This window comes from Sinocyclocheilus grahami, unplaced genomic scaffold (genome assembly GCF_001515645.1).
Source record: "Sinocyclocheilus grahami isolate Dianchi unplaced genomic scaffold, SAMN03320097.WGS_v1.1 scaffold1227.1, whole genome shotgun sequence".
NCBI classification, from domain to species: domain Eukaryota; kingdom Metazoa; phylum Chordata; class Actinopteri; order Cypriniformes; family Cyprinidae; genus Sinocyclocheilus; species Sinocyclocheilus grahami.
This window is the reverse complement of record NW_015506406.1, coordinates 260,387-287,189: the sequence shown is the minus strand read 5'-3', so window position 1 is coordinate 287,189 and position 26,803 is coordinate 260,387. Positions and strand designations below refer to the sequence as shown.

General features: G+C 37.4%; 1 protein-coding gene across 1 annotated transcript; it reads right to left on the bottom strand.

Annotated features, from left to right (window-relative positions):
- Nucleotides 1-1,720: 1,720 nt before the first annotated feature.
- Nucleotides 1,721-20,818, bottom strand: LOC107568247 (glutamate receptor ionotropic, NMDA 2C-like). Its single transcript, XM_016254180.1, has 9 exons — nt 20,614-20,818; nt 11,606-11,774; nt 10,334-10,487; nt 9,285-9,410; nt 7,991-8,220; nt 5,355-5,515; nt 5,074-5,261; nt 4,770-5,002; nt 1,721-3,909 (listed from the first exon to the last, which is right to left on the bottom strand). Exons 1-9 carry the CDS (start codon nt 20,793-20,795, stop codon nt 2,320-2,322), a joined length of 3,033 nt encoding a protein of 1,010 aa, XP_016109666.1. The 5' UTR covers nt 20,796-20,818; the 3' UTR covers nt 1,721-2,319.
- Nucleotides 20,819-26,803: the final 5,985 nt, after the last annotated feature.

The window sequence follows — 26,803 nt, the reverse complement described above, 5'->3', positions numbered from 1 at the left end:
TGTTTCCTTCAGAGGTCATCGTTAAAACCTTAACCTCTTGATCTTCAGCCACGCCCTTTCTTCCCTGAAACCCCACCCATCAGAGGTGCTGCGCAAGACCTGATGAAATAGATTCATCCATCACGTCCCAGTTATCATCATGCCTCTCTCCCACTCATGTACATTCATGAGCCCCAAAGTCATCTGACTAGTGTCTGCCAATGTCCAATTATTCATGTTGTGGCTCAGACAAACACCATAGTAGATCAGAGTGTGGATATGAAAGGATAAGCCTCAGATTGTTTCTGTGTGCCAACTGCATTCTCTTTTTGAGATGAGACAATAAATCTTGTGATTGGGAAGTTGGCGGATAAAGTTGCGCTGATAACAATGACCGGCAAAATGAATTGCACACATTCACAGACCAAATCTCTCTTAATGAAAAGCTTCTTCTGTCAGCAGACAGTGTGCTATCTCTCTCGCCACTAACCCACCAACTCCTGGTACTGCTTAAAGGAGATTTCAAGGTTTCATTCTTCATTCAAGAGCCTGGTCCTCGTGGTCACTTTTCCATCTTGTTCCATCTCAAGGGTACTAAATGAAGGTAGGTGTACACTTTAGGTCGATATCGTGTCCCTGTGATTGGCTCAATGCCCAGATGTTCATCATCCTAAATTGGGGTGCTTAAACATACTATTCCCCAGGGTCAATCAGCCATTCATCCAACCATTATTATACTGATCTTTGCACTTTACAGGCAGAGCACTGGAACCCCAGGGTCCTCAGGAAGGGCTAAGACCACAACGTTACTCAACAGGAAAGATGAATGTTAGCAACCCACATCACATCTTAAAGATATAGTAAGGTGAGAGGGATTAAACTGCTCTCATAGAGCACATAACCTCCACGCTGAGTCAGCATTTGACCTACTCACCATGCGTTGACTTCTCCACAGGCTGCTTCAAAACAGGAGGTCAGCAAATAAAAGACCGCTGTTTAATGCCGTACTGTTATTTTATGCCTTTTTAATGCAGTCCGTGCGTTCCCTTCACTGATATATAAGAGTCCTACAGCTCTCAATCTGCAGATGTAATGGTTTTTCCATTTTGCAAGTATGAATAGTAATGCACTTGCCACTATGTAGAGTGAATGGAGAGTGAAATTGTATTCATGAAACATTCTTTCTTCTAGGTCATATATAATCTTGGGATACATTTATGTGGCTATATGCATGCACCATTTTGTAGACAATGGTTGTCAAGACTCTATATTCCCAAGAACTTTAAGGGAGCAAGAAAATTAAAGGAGAGTGTCTATAGCATTGCTTACCAGTAGCCAACAATTAATTACAGTGCAAAATGCATGAGATTTCAGAAAGTTGTACATTTCGAAGGCTAGTTGTTATTTAAAAAAAATTCATTCTTAGGGAGGATTTGTAAAAGCATGTCACAGGCTCATTGAGCACTGACATTAATCTTTCTTTGTTTTACTAGAAATCATTTTAATATTTCCAAAATAAATCCTCATTACTTCACAGTTGATTAGCACCTTAAGTCTGTAACACAAGGCCTTTTGGGAGATTGTTTGTGCAAGATCATGTCTGATCTTACATTTGACTTGTTTGGTTCAATGCGTTAAAATGATGTAACCATGCAGCTGTTTAATGAATCGTTTTCACTCTATTTAGTTTTTTCTTTTGCAGAAGACTTAAAGACAGTAGTCCTTTTCAGTTGGCCTCAAGGCCATCCCATCATTTATTAAACAGTGAAATTGCTGTGGATCAACAGATGGCAAATCAATTCTTCACCATTCTTGAAATCAGATCTGAATTACATTGGTGGAGTGACAAAATTGGACAATTAATGGCTTTCTCAAACCCCTGGATTTAGAAAATTCTTGGAAGACGTTTTTGTGTGGCTATGTTATAAAATTCTCCAGTGGTTCTCCAGATTTAAAATGGTTGAATGCCCTGGCATAAATAAAAAACAGATTTTCAATTCAAACCCTTTTGGTTTTAAAGCTGCCTTAAAACATGCTACATCCAATTGTTTGCAGAGGATGAGTGTAATGGCATTTAAAAACGGTCTAAATAACAATCAATATATTATAGATTAAGAACAGTTCATTATTTTTAACTCTCTTTTTTATACTGAAACAAGTCTCCACAGTAATCACCTGTACATTCCACCATCCCATCCCTGCTGTCTGAGGGTATTATTGCACTGAGATAACCACCTCTAGTCCACCTTCATCTTTTTTGCTTGACTTCGTTTAACAGTTCCCAGCGTTTCTCCCTCACTGCTTGGGGGAAACTGTCTTTGGAGATCTCTTAAAAGGTCTTCAAACCTCTGACTCCAGACTAGATACCCTACCCCAGGGCCGTGGGGCATAGGGACTGTGTACATTCCGTGCCACTAGAACCTGCCTGCGGTCCCTGCGCACGGAAGTGACTGGTAAAGCGTGCAATGTCTCCTCGTTTGAGCGCCTGGGCCCCTCGTAGCCTCCAATAGCAGTGCTCTGGTACAATACATGTCTGCTGCCTAACCGGGGAACCAAGGCGGCATTTTCTGGGCAATGGTTGGCGCATGGAAACAGGTGGCACGTGTCTTTGGAATGATCATGGAAATGAGTGGGTCCTTGTGGTAGAGGACCCAAATACACCGGCAGGTCTGTATAAGAGTTCAGGTATGTTGAGTAGTGTCCGTGCACTAGTGTGGAAGAGGAGCGCCGAAGGGCTGCCGTATTCTGCAGAATCGCCTCCCGGTATGAAGGAAGGCGGATGGACTTTGAATGCTTGAACTTTTGTGGCTTGTACGGGTAGGAGCCCATGTGGGCTGGATCCAGATAGGCTGGCTCCACAGCCATGTTGTTGCGTAGGTTGTTACCAGTGTTGCCGTACATCTTCAAAGGCTTGGGATTGGTCACCACCACTCGAGGGAACAGATCGGGCATGTTGATACAACTGGTAGAGGATGCAGAGGTGGCGGGCTTCTCATCCAGCTCCCGGATCCTGTCACCACCCCACGTGGCCCTGAGAAAAGAGGCGCGGCGGTTCATTTTATCTTTCCCCAGAAGAGGAACGTCATCCATCTCCGGTTCTAGATACAGCTTTGTGCAGGAATTGCAGCTAGAGCCGGGTCTCTGGAAGTGGCTTCTCATGCAGGGTGTGGTATGGGAATGGTTTTCCACAAGGTGATTGCTTTTTAGCTCAGCCAGACAAGACTGGGGAACATCATAGTCGTCCCTTCGTCTAGTTTCCGGAGATGCTGCTACGTAGCTGTGGGACCTCTTTTTGCGACCCAGACCTGCCAAGTATTGTTTATGGCTTCCCGAAGGTTCCTGATGTTCCACAAAGATGTCTGGTACCTGAAAGTCACGGTAAGAGACGTAGCGAGAGGTAGGGTGGTGACAGGACTGGTCCACATACATGTGGGGTTTCGGGGCTGTAGGAGGTGGTGGGTCTCTCATGGCAATATGGGGACTGCTGAGGCTAGATATGGGTAGCGTTCGTTCATAGATGTGGTGGTGGGTGGTACGTGTGGGAAGAGTGTAGCGCAGTGAGGTAGGCCGTGTTCCCACATGAGGCTTCTCCAGCAAGTGCTGAGTGGTGCTATCCATGTTTTGAGGGTATGGTGAGTGGTTGTCCGTAACGCTGGCAATGCAGGGCAGGCGGCTATGGCTGAAGTCCGTCCCTATGAGGCAGGTAGGAAGGCTAGGTCTGGCTGACTCTGGATCACGTCGACCCCAGTTCTCAATGGTCTTTGTAGCATTGTCCAGGGAGTTTTCAACTCTCGCAGATGAGACAATGTCCTTTGCGGTTTGGAGCATCTTCAGCATGTTGGCCTGAGTGTAACTGGTGGTGACATCTGGGCTCTGCATGTTCCCTTTACGGTCCATGTCCTCCACACCATTGAAGCAGCTGTAGATACCCTTCAAGGAACAAATAAGGAAAAATGAGGCTGGCATTTTGAAGTGCATCCACCTAAAAGTTATACTTGATTTTACTTGATATAGTAAAATCAATCTACTTAAAAGCTACTGCATCTATTGTTTTGACTGTAAAATGTCTTAAAACACTGGAAAACAAAGTACAGTAATGAATGGCAAAGGTCTCACAAAATTTATTTGCTATCATTTTGCTGCAGTGACCTAGATGAATTAAAATCACAACCATTTTTACTACATCAAAATTCTATTACCTGATTTTGCGGGTGGTTAATTACCTCGAGAACTGTCAGTGACTGATAAGATTCTCTGTTTATCAGCATTATAATTATCTCTGAAAGTGTCTGTAATTAGCCAATAGAGAAAAGCAGCTGCCTATGCATATGTAATATTCCACCTTTAAAATGAGGTCTTTAAGTTTGTTAAGCTTAAGAATGTGCTTAAAAGGGACTTTGGCAGCTATACCCATAACCCTAAGACCCTAATTTATTTTAAGAGCTTTTCTCTTGACATTTGGTGTTCATTCACAGCCTGGAGTTCCCCTGAACATCAATTTCACCACATGTTTATGTTTCTAAAGTCTCTGCTAAGGTACATTTAAACCTTCTTTGTACAATTCTCATTTGCACTGTGTTCTTGTTGATATATATTTCTACCTGCATGTTCTTACAAGATTTTATTAAAAAATTGAAAATGAAAATGGCACATAGCTGATTGTAAATGCATCATTTTGAATGACTTACTCTGCATTATGGATTTGTTGCATTGTTCTAAGCATAACAATTTGTTAACTCCAAAGATTAAAAGTGAAATTAATTTCAGAATATTTATGACATAAAATATACCCTGCTAATGGCCAGCAGGAAGTCCAAGCGCTCAGACTTGCGGACAGAATGCCGTAGCTTCCAGTACAGTAGATGTTCCCAGGCAAAGACCAGCAGACTGAGACCCATAGCCACTAGAAGCATGTAAAACACTCCAGCCATGTTGTCAATGTCAAGCTTAGAGCTCATCACCTCCTTCCTCTCGTTACGACAGATACCAGTGAGCCACACTGTCTGGAGGTTCTGAGTATCACCTGTAACACATAATACATTTCCGTCAGACTTACGAATCAGAGCTCCTCTAGCAAAAGTAAGTTTAAGTTACCATCAGCAAGGAACTGGAGAAGAGCGAGGTCTATGGGGCGCTTCCAGCGAGATTCTTTCTGGAGAGCAATACCGTAGCCTGTTGTTGCAAATACCTTCCCACTACCGATTGTCACCAATTTACACCCTTCATCTTTACCGGCCATGTAGTTAAGCACAGCTGCATCGTATATGAAGGCGTCCAGCTTCCTGTTAGTAAAGAAATGATATGTTAGCGGAAAAGATATTACACTGCGGACAGATTTGTTTCAAAGATTCAAGAGACAATTACAGTAAACACACCCAGTTTTGAGGCTGTTGAGCGCATCCTCCACACCTTTCTGGTTGTACTTAACCATGTGGGAATGCATTTCGGGATAATTGCTCCTTATGTTTCGTTCTGTGCTGCCATTGGGCACGGTCCCAAACCGGAATGGAGGATATTGGTCTTGTGGTTTCTGGAACTGAAAGGGAACATTTTAAAGAGTTAGCATGTTTAAATTTAATTTTGTGAACAAAGTACAGTCCACGTGTGTGCTAAAGAAGTGGTGAAAATAGATCCCTGGATGAGTTACTTAATTAAGGATTAATGCATTTTAATAGATTCCAGGACCGCTAGATTTGCCAGTAAAGGCTTTTGGCTGGGAAAGCTACGCTGCTGGAAAGTGTGATTGATTTTTCTTTAAGCTGGATTTCTGTATGGGAACTTATTTTAGGTTCAGCCTTCGTCTTCGCCCTCATCCAAGGATTCTCACGATTCTGTATCTGCAAATGCCACATTAAATACAATCTAATTTCAAGTGAGAATATGACTGAAATTAATCCTCATGAAGAAAGTGGGGAAAAAATGGCTGCAGTGATAAAACTCAGACCAAAGCCACTGGGTCATCAATGCTCTTTTCTGTCTCAAGCCCCAAGTGCTTCTCAGTCAATTCATTCTCAGCTCTGTTTAAATTCTAACATTTGAACCTCAGATTGTCCTCAGAAAGATGAGAAATTATCTCAGCCGCCTGACCAAACATCCAAGGAATTTCAATATTACTTTTCCCTTGCTAAATTTCTCCTCATTTAGTTTTTACGTGATTCCGGCCATGTTCATTAACTGCCATTAATGTTATATCAAATAAATGTAATATATCCACTAAGACAGCACTTCAGAACTCAAGTCATGAATAATTGTGCTGTAATGTAGGTAACCTTGCTAGTGTGAATGAAGGAGAACAGTCTCTAAGGAACGAGTGGATGTGATTGTATTCCGGCTGAGCTCATGTGACGGACTCCAGTGCCAGTGAATGCATCATTCTAAGTGTGTTTGCTGTCGTCTGATAGAAGAAGACAGCATAAGCGTTGTCTTTCATCTGTCCTGTGGCCCTGACCACACCAAAAGTTTACTGCTAACTAAGAAAAAGTAATGTAGAACAGAAAATTGCATATATACAGGTGCATCTCAATAAATTAGAATGTCGTGGAAAAGTTCATTTATTTCAGTAATTCAACTCAAATTGTGAAACTCGTGTATTAAATAAATTCAATGCACACAGACTGAAGTAGTTTAAGTCTTTGGTTCTTTTAATTGTGATGATTTTGGCTCACATTTAACAAAAACCCACCAATTCACCATCTCAACAAATTAGAATACTTCATAACACCAATAAAAAAAAACATTTTTAGTGAATTGTTGACCTTCTGGAAAGTATGTTCATTTACTGTACATGTACTCAATACTTGGTAGGGGCTCCTTTTGCTTTAATTATATATATATATATATATATATATATATATACAGTATATATAAAGCCTGTGAGGTAATTTATCATATTTAATATAATGTTCACTCCATTTCTCCTATTTAAAAAAAATATATAATTTTAATATAAAAATGCAAAATAATTAATAAATACAATTGTTTTTATAATTATTATTTTTCATTACATTACATTATTTTACAGATTCTGTTTTGATACTTTATCAAAGAACTTTCAAAAACTTTTCTTTGTTGTACTTTGTTTTTTAATTTTCCCGGTATATTTTTTAAATGAAATTTGTGTTTTATCATCTTTATGTTTGTTACGCTAAAAATAAGCCAATAATGTAGTATATAAATTCAAAAAAATGTTGCTACAAATACAAGTGCACTAAACTGCAGCTATCAAAGTTTGCTCTGTTTGAAAGCAACAGTCATCTCTACATGATATTCTTTTCCTCTGGCTATTTTGCCCTTCAGGCGTTTCGTTCTTTGTGTAATGCCTCCCAGGCACACTCCTGAATCAAAATACATCTTGCTGTCAGTGTCTAATTCCCTGGTAGTCAACCTGTGTGGCTCTTTAATGACAGTCTTGTGGCGTGAAGTCTCACTTTGTCTACAAAATTGCTCTTTAACAGTTTCCCTCTGAAGCTCGCCAGTTGTAACAGCTTTCAGTATTATTGTAAATCACTTCACCTTGATGTGTCCCTACACAACCGATAAAACAGTGTCACAGAGTTGTCTAAATAGGATAACCAGTTAACTAGGCAGCTTAGGCTAACATGCAATTTATTAGTAGACACATTTCATGCTAAAGCAATGAAATCCTTAATTATTTTTTACCAGCCATCAGTATGGCTAAAACAATACCCAGTTTACAGTGCATGATTAACAACACAAGCCTATAGAAAGATATAAAAATAACCTTTGGCATCATACTTACACCTCTAAGTATTTTATCATGTTGCCAGCATTTAAAACAGTTTTAATGCTTCTATAAACGTCTTATTAAAATAACACATATTAGTGATTAGTACTCTAATCACCGTATTTCATCATGAAAGTGTACATATTCATTATGTATGTATATTATCAGCACGTAACCCTCTTGTAGTTCCACAGAGTGACGACTTTAATTAAAACCCATGCCCTGGAATGGCCATTTGGCTAAGAGAGAGACGCTGGCAGCTTTTACCTTCTTGTCACTCAGTCCAGAAACAGTGTCGATGTACTGCTCCTGGATCATGAAGGCTGCCAGGTTGGCTGTGTAGCTGGCCAGGAAGATCACGGCAAAGAAAGCCCACACCAGCACCATGATCTTACTGGTGGTGCCTTTGGGGTTTTCAATGGGCACTGAGTTGTTGAAGACGATGCCCCACAGCAGCCAGACCGACTTCCCAATGGTGAACGTCGGCCCACCTGGATCTGAAATGGAGAATATTTAAATTGATCAGGTTTTTTTGCCATCGCTCTTGGTTGTAAATTTATTTTTATGAATATTAGGTTTCGAAGTCACAGTTCAGTAAATTTTTTGGTACAGCAACAGGGAAAACTAAGTAGAAATTAATTAATTATTTTTATTATTATTAAACAGTGGTTTACTTAACATATTTTTGCTCTGTCTTTAAATAAATTCACTTATAATAAAAAAAAAAATTAAGGATAAAAAAATTCAGAAAAATCTCAGCTAATAATATAAACTATACAGGGAGCCCTATTACTGCACACTACTATAATACCAAAGGTAATAATTTACAGCAAACTATTAAATTCAATTGATATTTATTTTTAGATAAATTAATCAACACTCAAATAAAATTAATTTTTTTATAAATGCATCCATTTTTTTTTAGAATTTTAGTAAAATTACTAATAACCATTTTTTTGAATAATAATAGAACATTATTTTGAATATTTTCAAGGTCACTGACATAAATGAGATATGTCGTATTTTGAGAGATCTTGTATCTGTGAGATATGTATTTTGATTTTTGTTGTTCAGATAGATAAGAAAGACTGCGACCTTCCATAATATTAATATCTTCCTTAATATCTCAGTTGCTTCTCCTACACAGCGATGATCTCAAACTGTGCTTATATTCCGAAGTCTGCAATCAAAAGTCAGATTTCTCAATATGAACTCAAACATTTCTCATCAAGCTCTTCCAAAACCAAATGATCTCTTACTCTTATCTACCTAATGAAATGTCATTTGTGTCTATATTTATTTCACCAAAGGAATTCATGAAAAAAACAAAACATGAGATTAAGATTAAGATTTAAACATAAATTAGAGCTCAATGAATTTACCTGAGCTATGAAAGCACAAGCTCTGTGCAATAAACTGTTCCTCTAATACATTAATTCTCTTTTCTCCTAGCTTATGTTCTGTCAAACCTGTCATGTTTGATGAACAGAGTTTCAGTTTGCCACTGTTCCTGACATCTGTCACAGTTCCTGAAGTGTTAGCAGAGGCGGTGAACACTGACCTTTGGCACTGACCAGGCTGCGGTTGTAGCCCACAGGACTAAAGTATTCGAAGACGAACACAGTCACTGCCACGACTGTAAGACACATGACAAACATCATCACCCACACCGCTGGGCTGTAGGGTTCTGAAAGAGGGAAAGAGAGAGAGACGACACGACAAACACAGACAAAGCAAATGACGTTATTCCCAAATGACAGGGTTTATATTCTAGTAGGACTGTGAAACCTTTTTAAATTTGTATATGATGCGTGCAAAATGAGATGCAAATTAAGGTCAACACGATTCATATGCCATTAAACAAGAGGAACAAACACGAGACTGCATTGTAAATATTCATAACTACATCTTGTGTTATGAAATGACAGTATGCTATTGTATTTTACTATGAATTCTGGGTTCTGGGAAAGTTTATTGTTTGCAGTATAATGGAAAAATGTGCAAAAGGATTTATGGGATGACTAACCAGCCACATCAGTGAAAATGAAATAGTGTCAACATAGGATTTAAGATTCACAAGCCAACACTGTTGTAGTCGGTTAAGAACAGAGAACAAGAACAAGTCGGTTAAGAACAAGATTCATTTTTATTAACTAAAAGTGATAACAAGGAAATATTTTAAGGATTAAAAACTTGAAAGAAAATAAGTAATGTTAATGTTGCCTTGGCAAGCAACTAAAATAATGTAAGTTTGGTGAAGTACAAAAATTGGTAAATTCCGAAATAAAAATAAATGAAAGATAAATAGAATTAAAAAAAAAATCTAAAACACTAAATGTACACTAAAATTTAAATAAAAACTCAACATATAAAAATAAATTATAAATAAATAATATAATAGTATATTAATAATATTAAAATAACACAATTAGGCACGATTCTTCAGCTGTTGATCTCATTTTTAATCACATTAATGTGAGATTTCTAAATAATTTCTTCACAGAAAATGTCGGATAAAAATGGATTTCAGTTATACTGTACATACTCCACTGCTATATGATTTAGCTGTAAAAACATGATCAGCTGTGCTGTTTTTTTTGTATTTCTTACCCAGGAAGGCTGATGGAGACACGGTTCCATTGCTCCTGGCCACCATCACACTGATGCCAGTCTCCACAAACGGCACAGAGAAGTCAATGATTTCCGAGCGCTCCTCATTTATGGTCAGAGAGCCAATGGCCATGTCCGCTCGCTTATAAAACACCTGAGAAGATAGATGCAAATATATATACACACTGTAAAAAAAATGAGTTTCAGTTCAGCATTCATTTTTAATTGAATGTGTCACTTGCTGTTTTTAATTAATAGTAAAATTGCAATTTCCGAGTGAAAATTGATATTTTTTTCTATGTATGTGTGTGTGTGTGTGTGTGTGTGTGTATGTATATATATATATATATATATATATATATATATATATATATATATATATATATATAAAAGATTACGCAATAGAGGTTAATTAAAAACTAGACATCTACAGCAGAAAGCAAGTCATATGGGTTTGGACATTTTCATTTTTAGGTGAATTGTGGCTTTAAAATCCATAAGCATGTTTGTTGTGGCTGTGCTAGTCCAGTAATCACTATGGGAGTGTGTGTGTGTGTGTGCGTGTGTTTGCAGATTTACAGTCCAGGCTCTCTCTCTTTGGTTAACCCACACCATGCATAATGCACGAATGAGCACAATAGCTTTTCTGCATCCCAGAAAGAAAAAAAAAACTACAGGACAAAGCAGGAGCACAAGTCACAGTCTGGAACTCTTTAGATGCCGCTGTGCATCAGACGTCGACTTACTTGATGGAGATGTTTATTTACAAGGTTGTTTGTGTAATTTCAATGCCAGTCACGTCGGCTGGAATGAATAAGCTTTTAGAGCCATTCTGGAGTCAACAGTGTTTCTCTCATATAGATTTAGGTTTTGTTTTCTTGTTTAGCTTGACATCACAGATGCTAAACATGTTGTAGAACTAGTTTGCATTAGAATCTGCCATATCAAAATAATAGCTTTATATGAAAAACATTTAAAGCATTTGCAACCCACTTTACTTACTATATGTACAATTAAGTATTTTATTTAACAAAATGTAGAATGGCACTTAATTTTATCCATCAAGAATTGATTGGATGGTGAAAAATGGTATTGAAATGACTGGTTGTTTGAGGAGAGGAGTTGAAAAATGAGAGGGTGTGGGAATGTTGACATTGATAATTATATGTTAGATTATGCAGAAGCCCATTGAATCCTTTAAAATAAGACCAGCAATGTGTATTAAGAAAGTAAATTGGGTGAATTTTGTTTTGTGAAGCCTAGTTTTCTCACCTCTCCGATCATACCGTTCCAGATCCCTCGTACCAGCTTGCCATGTTTGCCATTGGTGACCAGGTAGAGGTCATAGGAGAACTTGATGTTGCGAGAGAGCTTTTTCAGGATGTCTATGCAGAAGCCTTTGCAGCATAGTTTGGTGTAAGGTTCAGTGTGTCCGACTATCCTGTGGGAACACAACGGGAACTTTATTAAGTTTGATAACAATACCGAAACTGTACAAAAAGAAAAAATCAGTCGGAAGTTTTCTCTTCGCATTTAGACGTCATTAAACTAGAACTGTAATTTTCAATGGCAGTATTCACAAGAATTTGAAATCCAAACCTACAAGGACCAGTGATGTATGGTAAAAAAGTACAAATATGTAAGATATATCAAGCGTAGCGTTAGTTCTGGCAGGTCACGTTAGTCAAGCTCGCATCAGCTGACTCTCAGCTGATCCCCATCAACCTATGGGAATACGACACCTATCTAAGCATTCATATATAAGGTCCCGCAGTAGTATCAGCAGTTTTCGCATTGCTCAATAGCTAATTACCCTCCTCCATCCCCAGCTCCTCCTCTGTCAGTCAGGATTCAGCCTTCCGATTATCCTTTGAATCAGACTAATTCTAAAATGTGTACATAACATTATTGAACTTTAACGATATCTGCATACATTTATGTTGGTTCTGTTCTGTTTACCCTGGGGGGGTTATCGCTGCTCTCCCTGCTCTCATCCATGCTAGGCTGCATGGATGCGCAGGGAGTTCTTGCCCAGAACGGAACCATACTGCCAATCCAAACTGTATGCTAATTGTCAATCATCTTTGACGATGGTGGTCCTGACAGAATTGTACTTTACTCGAGTATATATACTTCTGTTGACTTCTACTTTTACTGTACTGCATATTAAACAGAAAATTGATTATTTTACTCTGATACATTTCCTTTTGTTATCTTTTGTTATATTTGAAACTGCCAAGTCCAAAAAAATCTGACATAATCTCTCCTGATCAGTCATAGCAGTATTCAGTTTGCAAATTATGTTTTTAATCAGTTTGGTTCCTTTAAATTTGTCAAACTGGTTTGCAAATCACAAATCTGAATCTAAATCTCAAGAAGCACAAATCCACCAAGCAATGCGTAACAGATCTCAACGAATCTCCACAAAATTATAAGTCTGATTTCTTAGAAAAGTAACACGCCATCTCCCCACAACACAATGACTCAATGAAACAAGCACCACCAATAATGGATGAATGGAGAACTGCAAGTGTTTCTTTTTGGGGTGGTATGGTCTAGTGGTTAAATGTCCAAAAGGTTGGAGGTTTCAGTTCAACAAGAGGTGTTTTATGGGCCGTGAAACTTCATTCAAGTTGCTCAAGGGAGACTGACCCTGTAATTCTTATTGTTGAGCCCTGCAAATATTTACATACTTTTAAAACAAGAACATGAGCTGTAACAGGCAATTTCACAATGTAGGTGAACATGGTTCATCTGTACAGTCTGAATGCTTTTAAAATATCTCTGAATGTTAAGACCAACCCTAGACATGCATGTTTAGTCTTTACGTGCAGCTTGTAGTACGTGAGAAGTTTTAAATAGGTCAGACATAATACAAGAACAAGGTCTTGTATATAATCTATTTGCTTCTGTCATTAGTTACTCAGACTAGTTTTGTAATTATGTTCAGTGCCAATCCATTTGCCACCGTCAACAAATATAAACAAAAAGGGCCATTTCTGTGCAGATATCTGAAATGAAAAACCTTTCAGAGGTGGCTGTGCCTCATTAACATTACATTGCTTCCTCAGTCTTGGCCTGTTTCCTGTTTCCTTGATTATGAATGTCGAGTTGAAACTTACATCCAATCACGAGGGATTAACGACAGCTCCAATAAATCCATTCACACTGTTTAACGGAGGCTGTTTGTGCTTTTCTACGGCCAGACAGGGAATAACACTGCATTCTGAATGTAGGAGCCTTTATGGTTATAGTCTCTAAATAGCATCAATGCACAAATGAAAACGCAAGAAAATGGCCTCTGGGAGAACCTAAAAATGGCAAGTAACTAAACAAGGGAAGATTATGCGAGCATTGATGATGAGACGTGGCGAGAGGACGAGTGACGTCAGCAATGAGTGGGCGGATGGGGTAGTGGGCATCACGACAGGTCCTTGTGTTTCATCACAGCTGTGACAGATGGAAGGACAGCCGGGCCGGGCCAAAACAAATCCAACTCAAATTAACCACAAACAAATAAAGATGGAAGAGAAGTGGCATGCGGGATCACTAGGCTGAGCTCACATCGGATGAGAGCTGTTACTGTACAGAGACTGTACATGCTGCCGTCAGGATAAAACTGTTGCTCAGACACTTTGTTCTTATAGAAAGGGACGTCTTGTGGTATTTACTCAGTTATTTACATACACACTGAATAGTCGTAATGAATGTTATTTAAGTCTGCCTCTGTTTTGATTTGAATTAGATTGTATAATTTCACGATTTAAAGCAAAAACAGAACGGTCTGATTTGGGAAATTATGCCATGTAAGACACCTGCACAAAACAAAAACAGCAGATGGACTTAAACACTACTGTGAAGGTGCGTCCCAAATCACGTTATCCACTATTCTATGACGTTTTTTTAGTATAAACAGTACGAGTAGTGCGTTCACACTGAAAATTCCAAAAAGAAAAAGTGCACATTAAATGCCCGAAAACAAAAGTGTGGAATGTTGCACACTTCATGCACTCAACTGTCGCAGCTTTAATTACGTAGAGAAGGGGGAGGGACTATCAGGCTACGATTATGAATGACAAAATAACCTTATATGATTCATACTATACATGGTTGAGTACATAGTGCATAAGCACATAGTGTATGAGTGTATAGTGCGTCATTTGGGAAGCAGCTTACTTTAATATGCATTATATGAGGTAAGAGGAAAAGAAAATTCCATCGAAACATTTCTGAAGACATTCAGCTCTTCTCAAAGATACATTCCTATAAACCCCCACATATTTGTCTTCCTATATTTCGAGCATCGCAAACAGTGATTTGTAGTAAAACCATGCTTAATTTCTGTAAGGGATGTCGTTATAACGAGATGTTATGTCGTTTAAACAACATAATTATGTCATTAAAACAATCATTTTCTGATAAAAACAGTACGTTTTGTTAAAAAGACATAGGTCTATTTGTACGTGACATGACAGGCCTTTTATCCACTGATCTACAGGCCCAATATAGAATTTATAGAGATCAGAACCTTCATCACATTTCCGCGTTCAAAAATCAGTGACAGTGACAGTGTTCATAGCACGGGATTGTTGTCATTTATTGATGTACAGTTAATCACAGATACTTTATCAAAACATATCAATCACAGTTTACAAACACTGTGAAACAATGCTGTATCCTGACGAGTATTTCATTATTTAAAGGGGCGCATGCAAGTCTACTGTATGCGCAAGTCTTACCACCTTTTTATTAAAGAAATGCAAGATGGCTGCTGCATGATCTTTACAAATCAGAGATGAATTTTCTCGTTATTACAAGCAACAGCAGAATTCGAAAACAGTTTGAGTCGGACTCCTACATTTCCCCTGAAGCGCTTGATCAGCGCAGCAGCTCCCCCGACAACAATGTCCAGCAAAACATCCGAATAGTCGAAAACCGGTGAAATATCGGGTGGTGTGTACTTCCGAAAAAGAAGTACAGTAATTACAGAAATCAATATTAAGTGCAGATTCTTGCTGTTGTAGTGAGGAAGAGCATCAGTTTCAGGGAGTGGGTTAATGCATTACCGAAGTAGTAGAAATGTCCATCCAGTTCACATTAGTGAGACGTGCGGCAGCACAGCCATCCAAAACACTTTCACTGATACATCAATAGGTTCATTTACTCAGAGAAATGCAATCGATACGCTTAAAATGTTTCCCGAGCACTTGTGATTTGAGCTTAAAAGTGAGCTTTTAGGAGCATTATTTTGGCTCAGCTTTCTGCACTCGAGCATTATTTGTTTGCTCCGGTTCATTTCACAATGCCTGAAGAAAAATAAACAGTACAGCCTTAAGCCAGATCTTCAGTCTGGATTCATAACGAGAATTACAACCCTGGAAAACAATAGCAGGCCACCATATTGGTTTAACATGGACTTGCAGGCAATAAAGAAAGCATGAACGCTCCTGTGTGTGTGTGTGTGAAATTTTTTTCATTGGTAGGTGGTTGAGTGTTCTGGACAGTTGCTAAGGTGTTAATGGTGGTTGCTAGGGTGTTATGGGTGGTTGCTAGGTTTTATGTTTCAGTTGTTTGATCATGCCGGTGCCTCATGCGCACACTATATATTCATTGCAAACAGCACAGCCTGTTCATTATCAAAATAAAATACAGTCACTCAAACATAAGTTACACTAGTCAATTTAAATAATCTGTATTACAATCCGTGCCATTTAGCGTTTTGCCATTTTGCTCGTTATGATTTTTTTCCATTGATATTGGAACGCGCGTGAAGTAAAAAGCCCAGTTTAGCTAATAAATAATATTTTTGGTTCAAATACATTGCGAATATGGAAACGTTTGGATTTGTGCTGAATGAGAGAGGTAGGCTACGTGAACCCAACTTTACTTTTAGTTTTGCTTTAAACGAATTGGCCTATATTATTATATTATATACTGCAATTATATTTATTCATTAGAAATGAATAAATTATATATATAATTTTTTCATTCTTGTTCTATTCTGAATTCGGTTCAATTTAAAGGATTTCTTGTGGAGTGAGGGGATGTTTGTAATGTTGGTACATTATAACATTACGCTTTTTTTTAAACATGCAGCAAACGAAAGTAGGCGATTAATTGCTTAAAAATGTTTTACAGTCGGTTAACAAATTTACATTAGTATTCTTATGCTTGGCTTCCCAGATAGCAACAGAGTCTGGGCCAAAGGTGTCTTATGCTTTTGAATTATGCAATTCAAAAGCATAAAGAGTCATCTGCTCTCACGGTACTTTGATGTCATACGCTCATATGATTTTTTTCCATTGATATTGGAACGCGCGTGAAGTAAAAAGCCCAGTTTAGCTAATAAATAATATTTTTGGTTCAAATACATTGCGAATATGGAAACGTTTGGATTTGTGCTGAATGAGAGAGGTAGGCTACGTGAACCCAACTTTACTTTTAGTTTTGCTTTAAACGAATTGGCCTATATTATTATATTATATACTGCAATTATATTTATTCATTAGAAATGAATAAATTATATATATAATTTTTTCATTCTTGTTCTATTCTGAATTCGGTTCAATTTAAAGGATTTCTTGTGGAGTGAGGGGATGTTTGTAATGTTGGTACATTATAACATTACGCTTTTTTTTAAACATGCAGCAAACGAAAGTAGGCGATTAATTGCTTAAAAATGTTTTACAGTCGGTTAACAAATTTACATTAGTATTCTTATGCTTGGCTTCCCAGATAGCAACAGAGTCTGGGCCAAAGGTGTCTTATGCTTTTGAATTATGCAATTCAAAAGCATAAAGAGTCATCTGCTCTCACGGTACTTTGATGTCATACGCTGATTGATCTGCGCAGCGCCTATGCATCTCGAACAAGCCTATTGGCGGACAGGTCTATGTGCTTGGAGCTGTCGAATGAAGCATCTACATATACATATATATGGTTGCTATGGTGTTCTGGGTGGTCTCTAGGGTGTTCTTAGGGTTTTCTAGGTGGTTTCCAGGAGGTTCTGGGTGATTCCTTCAGTGCTGGCAGGAGGTTGCAATGGTTTTCTGGATGGTTATTAGGGTGTTCTGAATGGTTGCTAGAGCATTGCTAGGTGGTTGCTAGGTGTTCTGGGTAATTGTTAGTGTCTCTGAATGGTTGCTAAGGTGTTGGCAGGAGGTTGCGATGGTTTTCTGGGTGCAGGTGGTTGTAACAGTTTGCTGGGGGGTTACTAGGGTGTTCTGAATGGTTGCCAGGCCGCAGCAAGGTGGCTGGTAGGATTTTCTGGCCCAAATCAAAAGTCCCACCTTAATTCTCTGTGATATTCTGGTATTACACAGCTCTCCTCAACAAGCTAGATGGTTTGAGGTAACATTCATTTCTGTAGTGCAAAATGTGCAGGAAAAGTTACCAAAATTTATGACTTTGTTCAAACACATGCCTTAGAAAGCAGCACTAATAAAGATGGAAAAAGTATGAATAAAGGAGAGAAAGAAAAGGAGAGAGAGGAAGAGAGATGCAAAATACAGAGCGCTCTAATGACACTCTACGCTCTCTAACCTTCCCTGTAACCTCTTGACTAATGGTGTGTAGCATAAAGGAGATCAGAGGCAATGAGTCACACTAAACTCCCACCCACACGATAGCACATGCAATCATCACCATAAACCACAACTATTTGTTTGACATCAGTCACAGCATCAGCAGACATACAGTACAACACAAACAGCCCAGCCCCTTTAAAACAGATTTGGACAGCAATGCAATGACATTTAGACAGTGTAAGTATATCGTAAATGTCCAAATACTTTTTGCAGCCACTGTTAAATTATCTTGTAAGTATTTCCCATCCATGCTAATTTGCTTTGTTTTGTTCAGCTGTTTCCGGGAGCTCTTGAGGTTTGGCCTCAAAGTAATGAGTAGAACATCCTGAGGGAATGACTCTTAAATAACATGTTAATGGACCTACCACAACACTGTGTGTGTGTGTGTGTGTGTTTGGAGAGGGGAGGCAGAGCGTGAGGGGTTTGAGACCATCCGCTGAGTCCAGCGCAGCTTTAATAAGCTCTGCTAATTACCACTCAGTTCTCATGAGGTGAGACACTGTCCTGTGAGTATCCAGTTATCTTCACCAGAGCTGAACACAAGCAGTTCCCAGGTTGTGAAGGACCAAAAACAGACAACTGATCCTAATGCTTTACAACAAGCTGTCAATTAATAAAAAATTATTCAGAAAAAAATGGAGACAGACTAAATCCAGAAGAACTGTGGCGACGTCTACAAGACAATTGAAGAAACCTACCAGCAAAGCTACAGTGCTGTGAAAGGTTTTAGGCACTTAAATGTAAAAATGCTGTAAAATGAGGATGCTTTAAAAAATAATGTGGTAGCACTTTATTTTACAGTCCTGTTACTCATGTACATACTATGAACTTATTAAAGGAATTACAATTACTAGGTAATAACTAGGTACTAACCCTGAAACTTCCCCTAAACCTAACCCTATACCCCATATAGTTACCTTATATTACCAGGACTTTCTTAGGTAGGTACACTGTAAGTACATGTACTGTAAAATAAAGTGCAACCAATAAATAGATTTCATTTATCAATTAACTTTAGTCCTAGGTTCACTTGTGCATAGTTGTTCAGGTACTGTAGCTTTGTAGGAAGGTTTCTTCAAGCATTGTGGAGATGTTGCCACAGTTCCTCTGGATTTAGTCTTTCTCTGTTTCTGATTCTTCATTTCAGACAGACTGGATGATGGTTAGATCAGATCTCTGTGTGGAGCACTGGCTGTGCTCCTTCTGCACAAAAATCTCACTGGATTATTACAATTAATGGCAAAATTTTTGGAAATGTAAACTGATATAACTATATCAATAACTGGCTTAAAACCTTTTTTTTTGTGAAAATACTTAAGACTTTTGCAGTACTATATATGCACAATTATTTACAATACTATATCAATCTTTGCTAAAAATAAAAATAGGGCAGAAAAGTACTTCCTAAAGTAACAAATACATTTTTGTGGCAGATGAATAAAGCATAAACTAAAAGAGGTTTTAGAAGTCAATATAATACAGTATAATATAATATAATTCTCAAATAGCTCCGATAGCATGACAGATTTTAAATAAAATGAATAATTTTATGATTAATCACTCAAATTAATCAGACTTCCCAAAGCTGCATACTGAAAAACATATAGTTAGTAGCACCTGTACTTTTAATTTCTCCCTAACTGCACTGCATGAATAGTGTGGTCACTTTAACCATTTTCTGCACATGCTACCGGCGCCCCTTGTGAAATTATGAATTTCCTTTATCATTCTGTTTCCTTTTTTGCTTCTTTTGTTTCCTTTTTCCATGTTGACATCTGTCTCACATTGTTTTATCTGATTCATTATTGCAACGATCTGGCATCTCAAAATAACAGCAACACCTGACCATCTGCAACCAGAATTCTATCCAACAGAAGAGCAACAAAACAGTTAAGACAGTCACCTTTTCCCATTCTGTTCAGTAATATGATAAAGACTCAATCCCTTAAGACGAGCCCAGGTCTCCTTAATTATCCACTGATAAAGTGCTCAAGCATGCTTGTCAGGAGTTTACTGTGTTGTGTGGCTGGCTGATAATGACCGCTGTAGCTTAGCACTGGCAAGGTGCACATACACTACGTATATATATATATATATATATATATATATATATATATGTAATAAATTAATATGTTTATTCTGCAAGAATGCATTCATCAGTTTGACAACACGTGTTCCATGCGCAGTTTTTGTATTTGTTTGTGTTTTGAGTAGTCTACGCAAAAACTCCTATAATAATCACTGAAGCTGAAAAAATGAATCTCTTAATTACACATTTTCTGCATTTCTTTGTTTATGATGAGAGAATTCGTGAGTGTGCAGAATTCAGTCAGTAAACGTGTGCACTCAACCAAAGTTTTTTTTAGCGCTGACTAATCTAAACGCTTCTGATTAGACATTGCATTCATAAGCTCAACAGAAATATAGGTGATTGGTTATAATGCTTTACATTGCAAAAAAACATCGCGCAAATGGCAATCTGATGCAATGTGCGCGTGATCTAAATGTAATTCTGCAAATTCACAGTTTTAATTCATGTTTTCATTTCATGCTGTTTGGACCACAGCATTATTCAAAATATCTTATTTTGTGTTCCACAAAAGAAAGTCATACAGGTTTGGGTGAGTAAATGATTCAGAATTAACTTTTTAGCTCAACTTTAAGCATTGTGAAGACCAAAACACGATTTCTTACGTCTCTGTCTTGTTGGACTGCCGTCTGCAGGGGACGGTGTTACTGAGACAGGTGCCAGTAACAGGATCCACAGCTTCTACAATCACAAAAGGCCTTTCCTCCAGTGTGGCCACTGTCAAGTGACGGTTATCAGACACAGGCTCCAGGAAGGTCCCATAACGTGGCCAGACAGGGTACCTCATCTGCAGGATACCGGACTCGTAATTCCCCACCTGTTAAAAAGAGAGAGAGAGATGTTAATGTGCTTAAAGCTTAAAGCTGTTGAATTTAGTCCTGGGGTTTTACAATAAAATAGCGTACACTCATAAAGCTAAGGCAGAAATCCAAATCTTTGTCATAAAACATGTTTTTTTCCCCCACTCTATTTTATGCATTCTAAGTATCCAAATGTGCAAAATAAAGGACTTGAGGGACTGTTATTTATCTTCATTTTTCCTCTGTTTGCTGTGTTTACACTTGGGTTGTTATGTATTCATTGTGCAGAATTAGAGGCTTTTGTTAATTTCCTCTTCAATGGGTTTAACACACATCATTGTTAGTCCTGTTAGAGCAAAGACAAGACCCATGAGAAAAATGCCATATACAATATGAGGACTTCTATTTCAACCTAATCAAGGAAATGAAAGCAAGGCTATATTTAAATGACTTCAAGCCGATGCAAATCTCTGAGTAAGCACTTTCTGCTGGTTATGCTTATTAGTTCGGATGCAAGTAATCTTTGTGTGATGATAATTATATTCGTTAGATTTTATAGTGCTTAGCAATATAGACAAATTGAAATATATCGGCTAGCTCCTTTCATCAACATATAGACCACAGCTCAGGGAAAAAGCAAAACCACAGAGTGAAACTAATTACTATTAAGCAAGAGACTGTCCAGACTTAGTCATCTGGTGTGAAATTGGTCCCTGACTGGAATCCCACGTGTGGTTTCTTTTCTGACAAATACTTACAACGCGCTAACTCATAAAAGCAGTTAAATAATGTACAGTTCTTTGGGATTCTTTGGATAATGATAGTCCTTATATCCAAACATAGATTTGGTCAACAATACAATACTTAATTACAATAATAAATGCAGCCTGCTTCAAGTGAGCCACTTCACAACCGTCTAAATACATGAAACACAAACGCAACAACCAGCATGATCATTGCTATCAGTGATAATAGAGCAGGTTGCTAGCTATCGTAGTGTTGGTTATGGCAGTATGTCAGCTATTTCAGTTCTGGTAATAGTGCTAATAATAATTGTGTTGGTTATCATACTGCTGGGTATCATAACATTGGTTATCACAGTGTAAAATCAGAGTGCTGGTTACGATAATCATAGTAATAATAAAGCTGCCTATAATTATCCTTCAGTAGTTATGATGTAATTTATGCTGATTATCATACTTCTAGTAACTGTAGGGTTGTTTATACTGCTAGGTATCATAGTACTGATTATAATAGTACTAGTTATGATAGTGTCAGTTATCATAGTGCTGGTTATCATGCTAGTAATCATACAATTATGATAGTGTTGTTTATAGTGCTTGTAATTATGAAGTTGTTTATACTGCTAGTTTTAGTACTGATTATATTAAAACTAGTTAAGATAACGTCAGCTATCATATTGCTGATTATGATACTTCTAGCAATCATAAAGTTGTTTATTCTGCTATCACTGTATTGATTACCACAGTGCTAGTTATGATAATATTGGCTACCTTAGTGCTGGTTATCATAGTGCTAGGGAGCATAAAGTTGTTATACTGCTAGTCATCATAGTATTGATTCTCACAGTGCTAGTTATGATAATGTCAGTTATCATATTGCTGATTATCATACTTATTGTAATCATAAAGTTGTCTATAATGCAAGTTATCATAGTATCAATTGTCCTACTGTAGTAATGTCAGTTATGCTGATTATCATACTTCTAGTAATTGTAAGGTTGTTTATACTGCTAGTTATCATAGTACTGCTTATACTGTATAATAGTACTAGTTATAATAGTGTCAGTTATCATAGTGCTAGTAATCATAAAAGGCATTTGTACTTTTTCATAGTACTCATTATTACAACGCTAGTTATGATACTGTCAGTTGTCATAGTGCTGGTTATCGCTGTACTATTAATCATACATTTATTTACTTTATACTGCTAGTTATGATTGAAGTCTTGAATATTACAGTACTAGTTAAGACAGTGTAACAGTTATCTTAGTGTTGGTTATCATAGTACTAGTAATCATAAAGTAATTTATACTGCTCATTATCATAGTATTGATTATCATAGTGTTAATTATGATGCTCACCCTACTCTTTAGAATTCCACAAAAACTAAAGAATCAATACCCAAATTTGGATGTGCATCAGTCAGTGGACATGCAAACTGTCACGCTGGTTTTTGGGTTTTGTTATTTTGTTATTCTCTGTCATGTTTCCTGTTTGTCATGTGTTTCCTTGCTCCTTATGTGATCATGTCATGTGCTGCCCTTGTCCGTGTGTTATGTTCTGATTGGTTCCTTGGTTGCATGTGTCATGTTCTTATTGGTTGGTTTTGTCATGTGTTCCCTTTGTCTAAGTATTTAAGCACCTTTTTAGTTAGTTAGTTTGTATTGATGTTATTTCCTTACTGCTGAAGGTGAGTCATGGTTTCAATTCTTGTCAAGTTATGTTTTGTACTCATTAAATAGAATAAATCTGCATTTGGGTTCATCTACAACTTTCCTCCAGTGGGATTCATTACAGAATACACTACCTAAAAAAAATGAACCCAGCACTTAAAGTGCCCCTATTATGGATTTTTGAAAATTACATTTCATGCAGTGTGTAATGCAGCTGTATGTGAATGTAAACAGTCTGCAAAGTCGTAAAGCTGAAAGTGCATCATAAATAAAGTTGTCTCTTAAAAGAAACGAGTCCAACATTCCACAGGCCACAATCAACAACCTGATCAACTCTATGCGAAGGAGATGTGTTGCACTGCGTGAGGCAAATGTGGTCACACCAGATACTGACTGGTTTTCGGACCCCCCCAGACCCACCAATACAGTAAAACTGCACATTTTAGAGTGGCCTTTTATTGTGGCCAGCCTAAAGCACACCTGTGCAATAATCATGCTGTCTAATCAGCATCTTGATATGCCATAAATATATATATATGCATATATATATATATATATATATATATATATATATATATATATATGTAATAAATTAATATGTTTATTCTGCAAGAATGCATTCATCAGTTTGACAACACGTGTTCCATGCGCAGTTTTTGTATTTGTTTGTGTTTTGAGTAGTCTACGCAAAAACTCCTATAATAATCACTGAAGCTGAAAAAATGAATCTCTTAATTACACATTTTCTGCATTTCTTTGTTTATGATGAGAGAATTCGTGAGTGTGCAGAATTCAGTCAGTAAACGTGTGCACTCAACCAAAGTTTTTTTTAGCGCTGACTAATCTAAACGCTTCTGATTAGACATTGCATTCATAAGCTCAACAGAAATATAGGTGATTGGTTATAATGCTTTACATTGCAAAAAAACATCGCGCAAATGGCAATCTGATGCAATGTGCGCGTGATCTAAATGTAATTCTGCAAATTCACAGTTTTAATTCATGTTTTCATTTCATGCTGTTTGGACCACAGCATTATTCAAAATATCTTATTTTGTGTTCCACAAAAGAAAGTCATACAGGTTTGGGTGAGTAAATGATTCAGAATTAACTTTTTAGCTCAACTTTAAGCATTGTGAAGACCAAAACACGATTTCTTACGTCTCTGTCTTGTTGGACTGCCGTCTGCAGGGGACGGTGTTACTGAGACAGGTGCCAGTAACAGGATCCACAGCTTCTACAATCACAAAAGGCCTTTCCTCCAGTGTGGCCACTGTCAAGTGACGGTTATCAGACACAGGCTCCAGGAAGGTCCCATAACGTGGCCAGACAGGGTACCTCATCTGCAGGATACCGGACTCGTAATTCCCCACCTGTTAAAAAGAGAGAGAGAGATGTTAATGTGCTTAAAGCTTAAAGCTGTTGAATTTAGTCCTGGGGTTTTACAATAAAATAGCGTACACTCATAAAGCTAAGGCAGAAATCCAAATCTTTGTCATAAAACATGTTTTTTTCCCCCACTCTATTTTATGCATTCTAAGTATCCAAATGTGCAAAATAAAGGACTTGAGGGACTGTTATTTATCTTAATTTTTCCTCTGTTTGCTGTGTTTACACTTGGGTTGTTATGTATTCATTGTGCAGAATTAGAGGCTTTTGTCAATTTCCTCTTGAACGGGTTTAACACACATCATTATTAGTCCTGTTAGAGCAAAGACAAGACCCATGAGAAAAATGCCATATACAATATGAGGACTTCTATTTCAACCTAATCAAGGAAATGAAAGCAAGGCTATATTTAAATGACTTCAAGCCGATGCAAATCTCTGAGTAAGCACTTTCTGCTGGTTATGCTTATTAGTTCGGATGCAAGTAATCTTTGTGTGATGATAATTATATTCGTTAGATTTTATAGTGCTTAGCAATATAGACAAATTGAAATATATCGGCTAGCTCCTTTCATCAACATATAGACCACAGCTCAGGGAAAAAGCAAAACCACAGAGTGAAACTAATTACTATTAAGCAAGAGACTGTCCAGACTTAGTCATCTGGTGTGAAATTGGTCCCTGACTGGAATCCCACGTGTGGTTTCTTTTCTGACAAATACTTACAACGCGCTAACTCATAAAAGCAGTTAAATAATGTACAGTTCTTTGGGATTCTTTGGATAATGATAGTCCTTATATCCAAACATAGATTTGGTCAACAATACAATACTTAATTACAATAATAAATGCAGCCTGCTTCAAGTGAGCCACTTCACAACCGTCTAAATACATGAAACACAAACGCAACAACCAGCATGATCATTGCTATCAGTGATAATAGAGCAGGTTGCTAGCTATCGTAGTGTTGGTTATGGCAGTATGTCAGCTATTTCAGTTCTGGTAATAGTGCTAATAATAATTGTGTTGGTTATCATACTGCTGGGTATCATAACATTGGTTATCACAGTGTAAAATCAGAGTGCTGGTTACGATAATCATAGTAATAATAAAGCTGCCTATAATTATCCTTCAGTAGTTATGATGTAATTTATGCTGATTATCATACTTCTAGTAACTGTAGGGTTGTTTATACTGCTAGGTATCATAGTACTGATTATAATAGTACTAGTTATGATAGTGTCAGTTATCATAGTGCTGGTTATCATGCTAGTAATCATACAATTATGATAGTGTTGTTTATAGTGCTTGTAATTATGAAGTTGTTTATACTGCTAGTTTTAGTACTGATTATATTAAAACTAGTTAAGATAACGTCAGCTATCATATTGCTGATTATGATACTTCTAGCAATCATAAAGTTGTTTATTCTGCTATCACTGTATTGATTACCACAGTGCTAGTTATGATAATATTGGCTACCTTAGTGCTGGTTATCATAGTGCTAGGGAGCATAAAGTTGTTATACTGCTAGTCATCATAGTATTGATTCTCACAGTGCTAGTTATGATAATGTCAGTTATCATATTGCTGATTATCATACTTATTGTAATCATAAAGTTGTCTATAATGCAAGTTATCATAGTATCAATTGTCCTACTGTAGTAATGTCAGTTATGCTGATTATCATACTTCTAGTAACTGTAGGGTTGTTTATACTGCTAGGTATCATAGTACTGATTATAATAGTACTAGTTATGATAGTGTCAGTTATCATAGTGCTGGTTATCATGCTAGTAATCATACAATTATGATAGTGTTGTTTATAGTGCTTGTAATTATGAAGTTGTTTATACTGCTAGTTTTAGTACTGATTATATTAAAACTAGTTAAGATAACGTCAGCTATCATATTGCTGATTATGATACTTCTAGCAATCATAAAGTTGTTTATTCTGCTATCACTGTATTGATTACCACAGTGCTAGTTATGATAATATTGGCTACCTTAGTGCTGGTTATCATAGTGCTAGGGAGCATAAAGTTGTTTATACTGCTAGTCATCATAGTATTGATTCTCACAGTGCTAGTTATGATAATGTCAGTTATCATATTGCTGATTATCATACTTATTGTAATCATAAAGTTGTCTATAATGCAAGTTATCATAGTATCAATTGTCCTACTGTAGT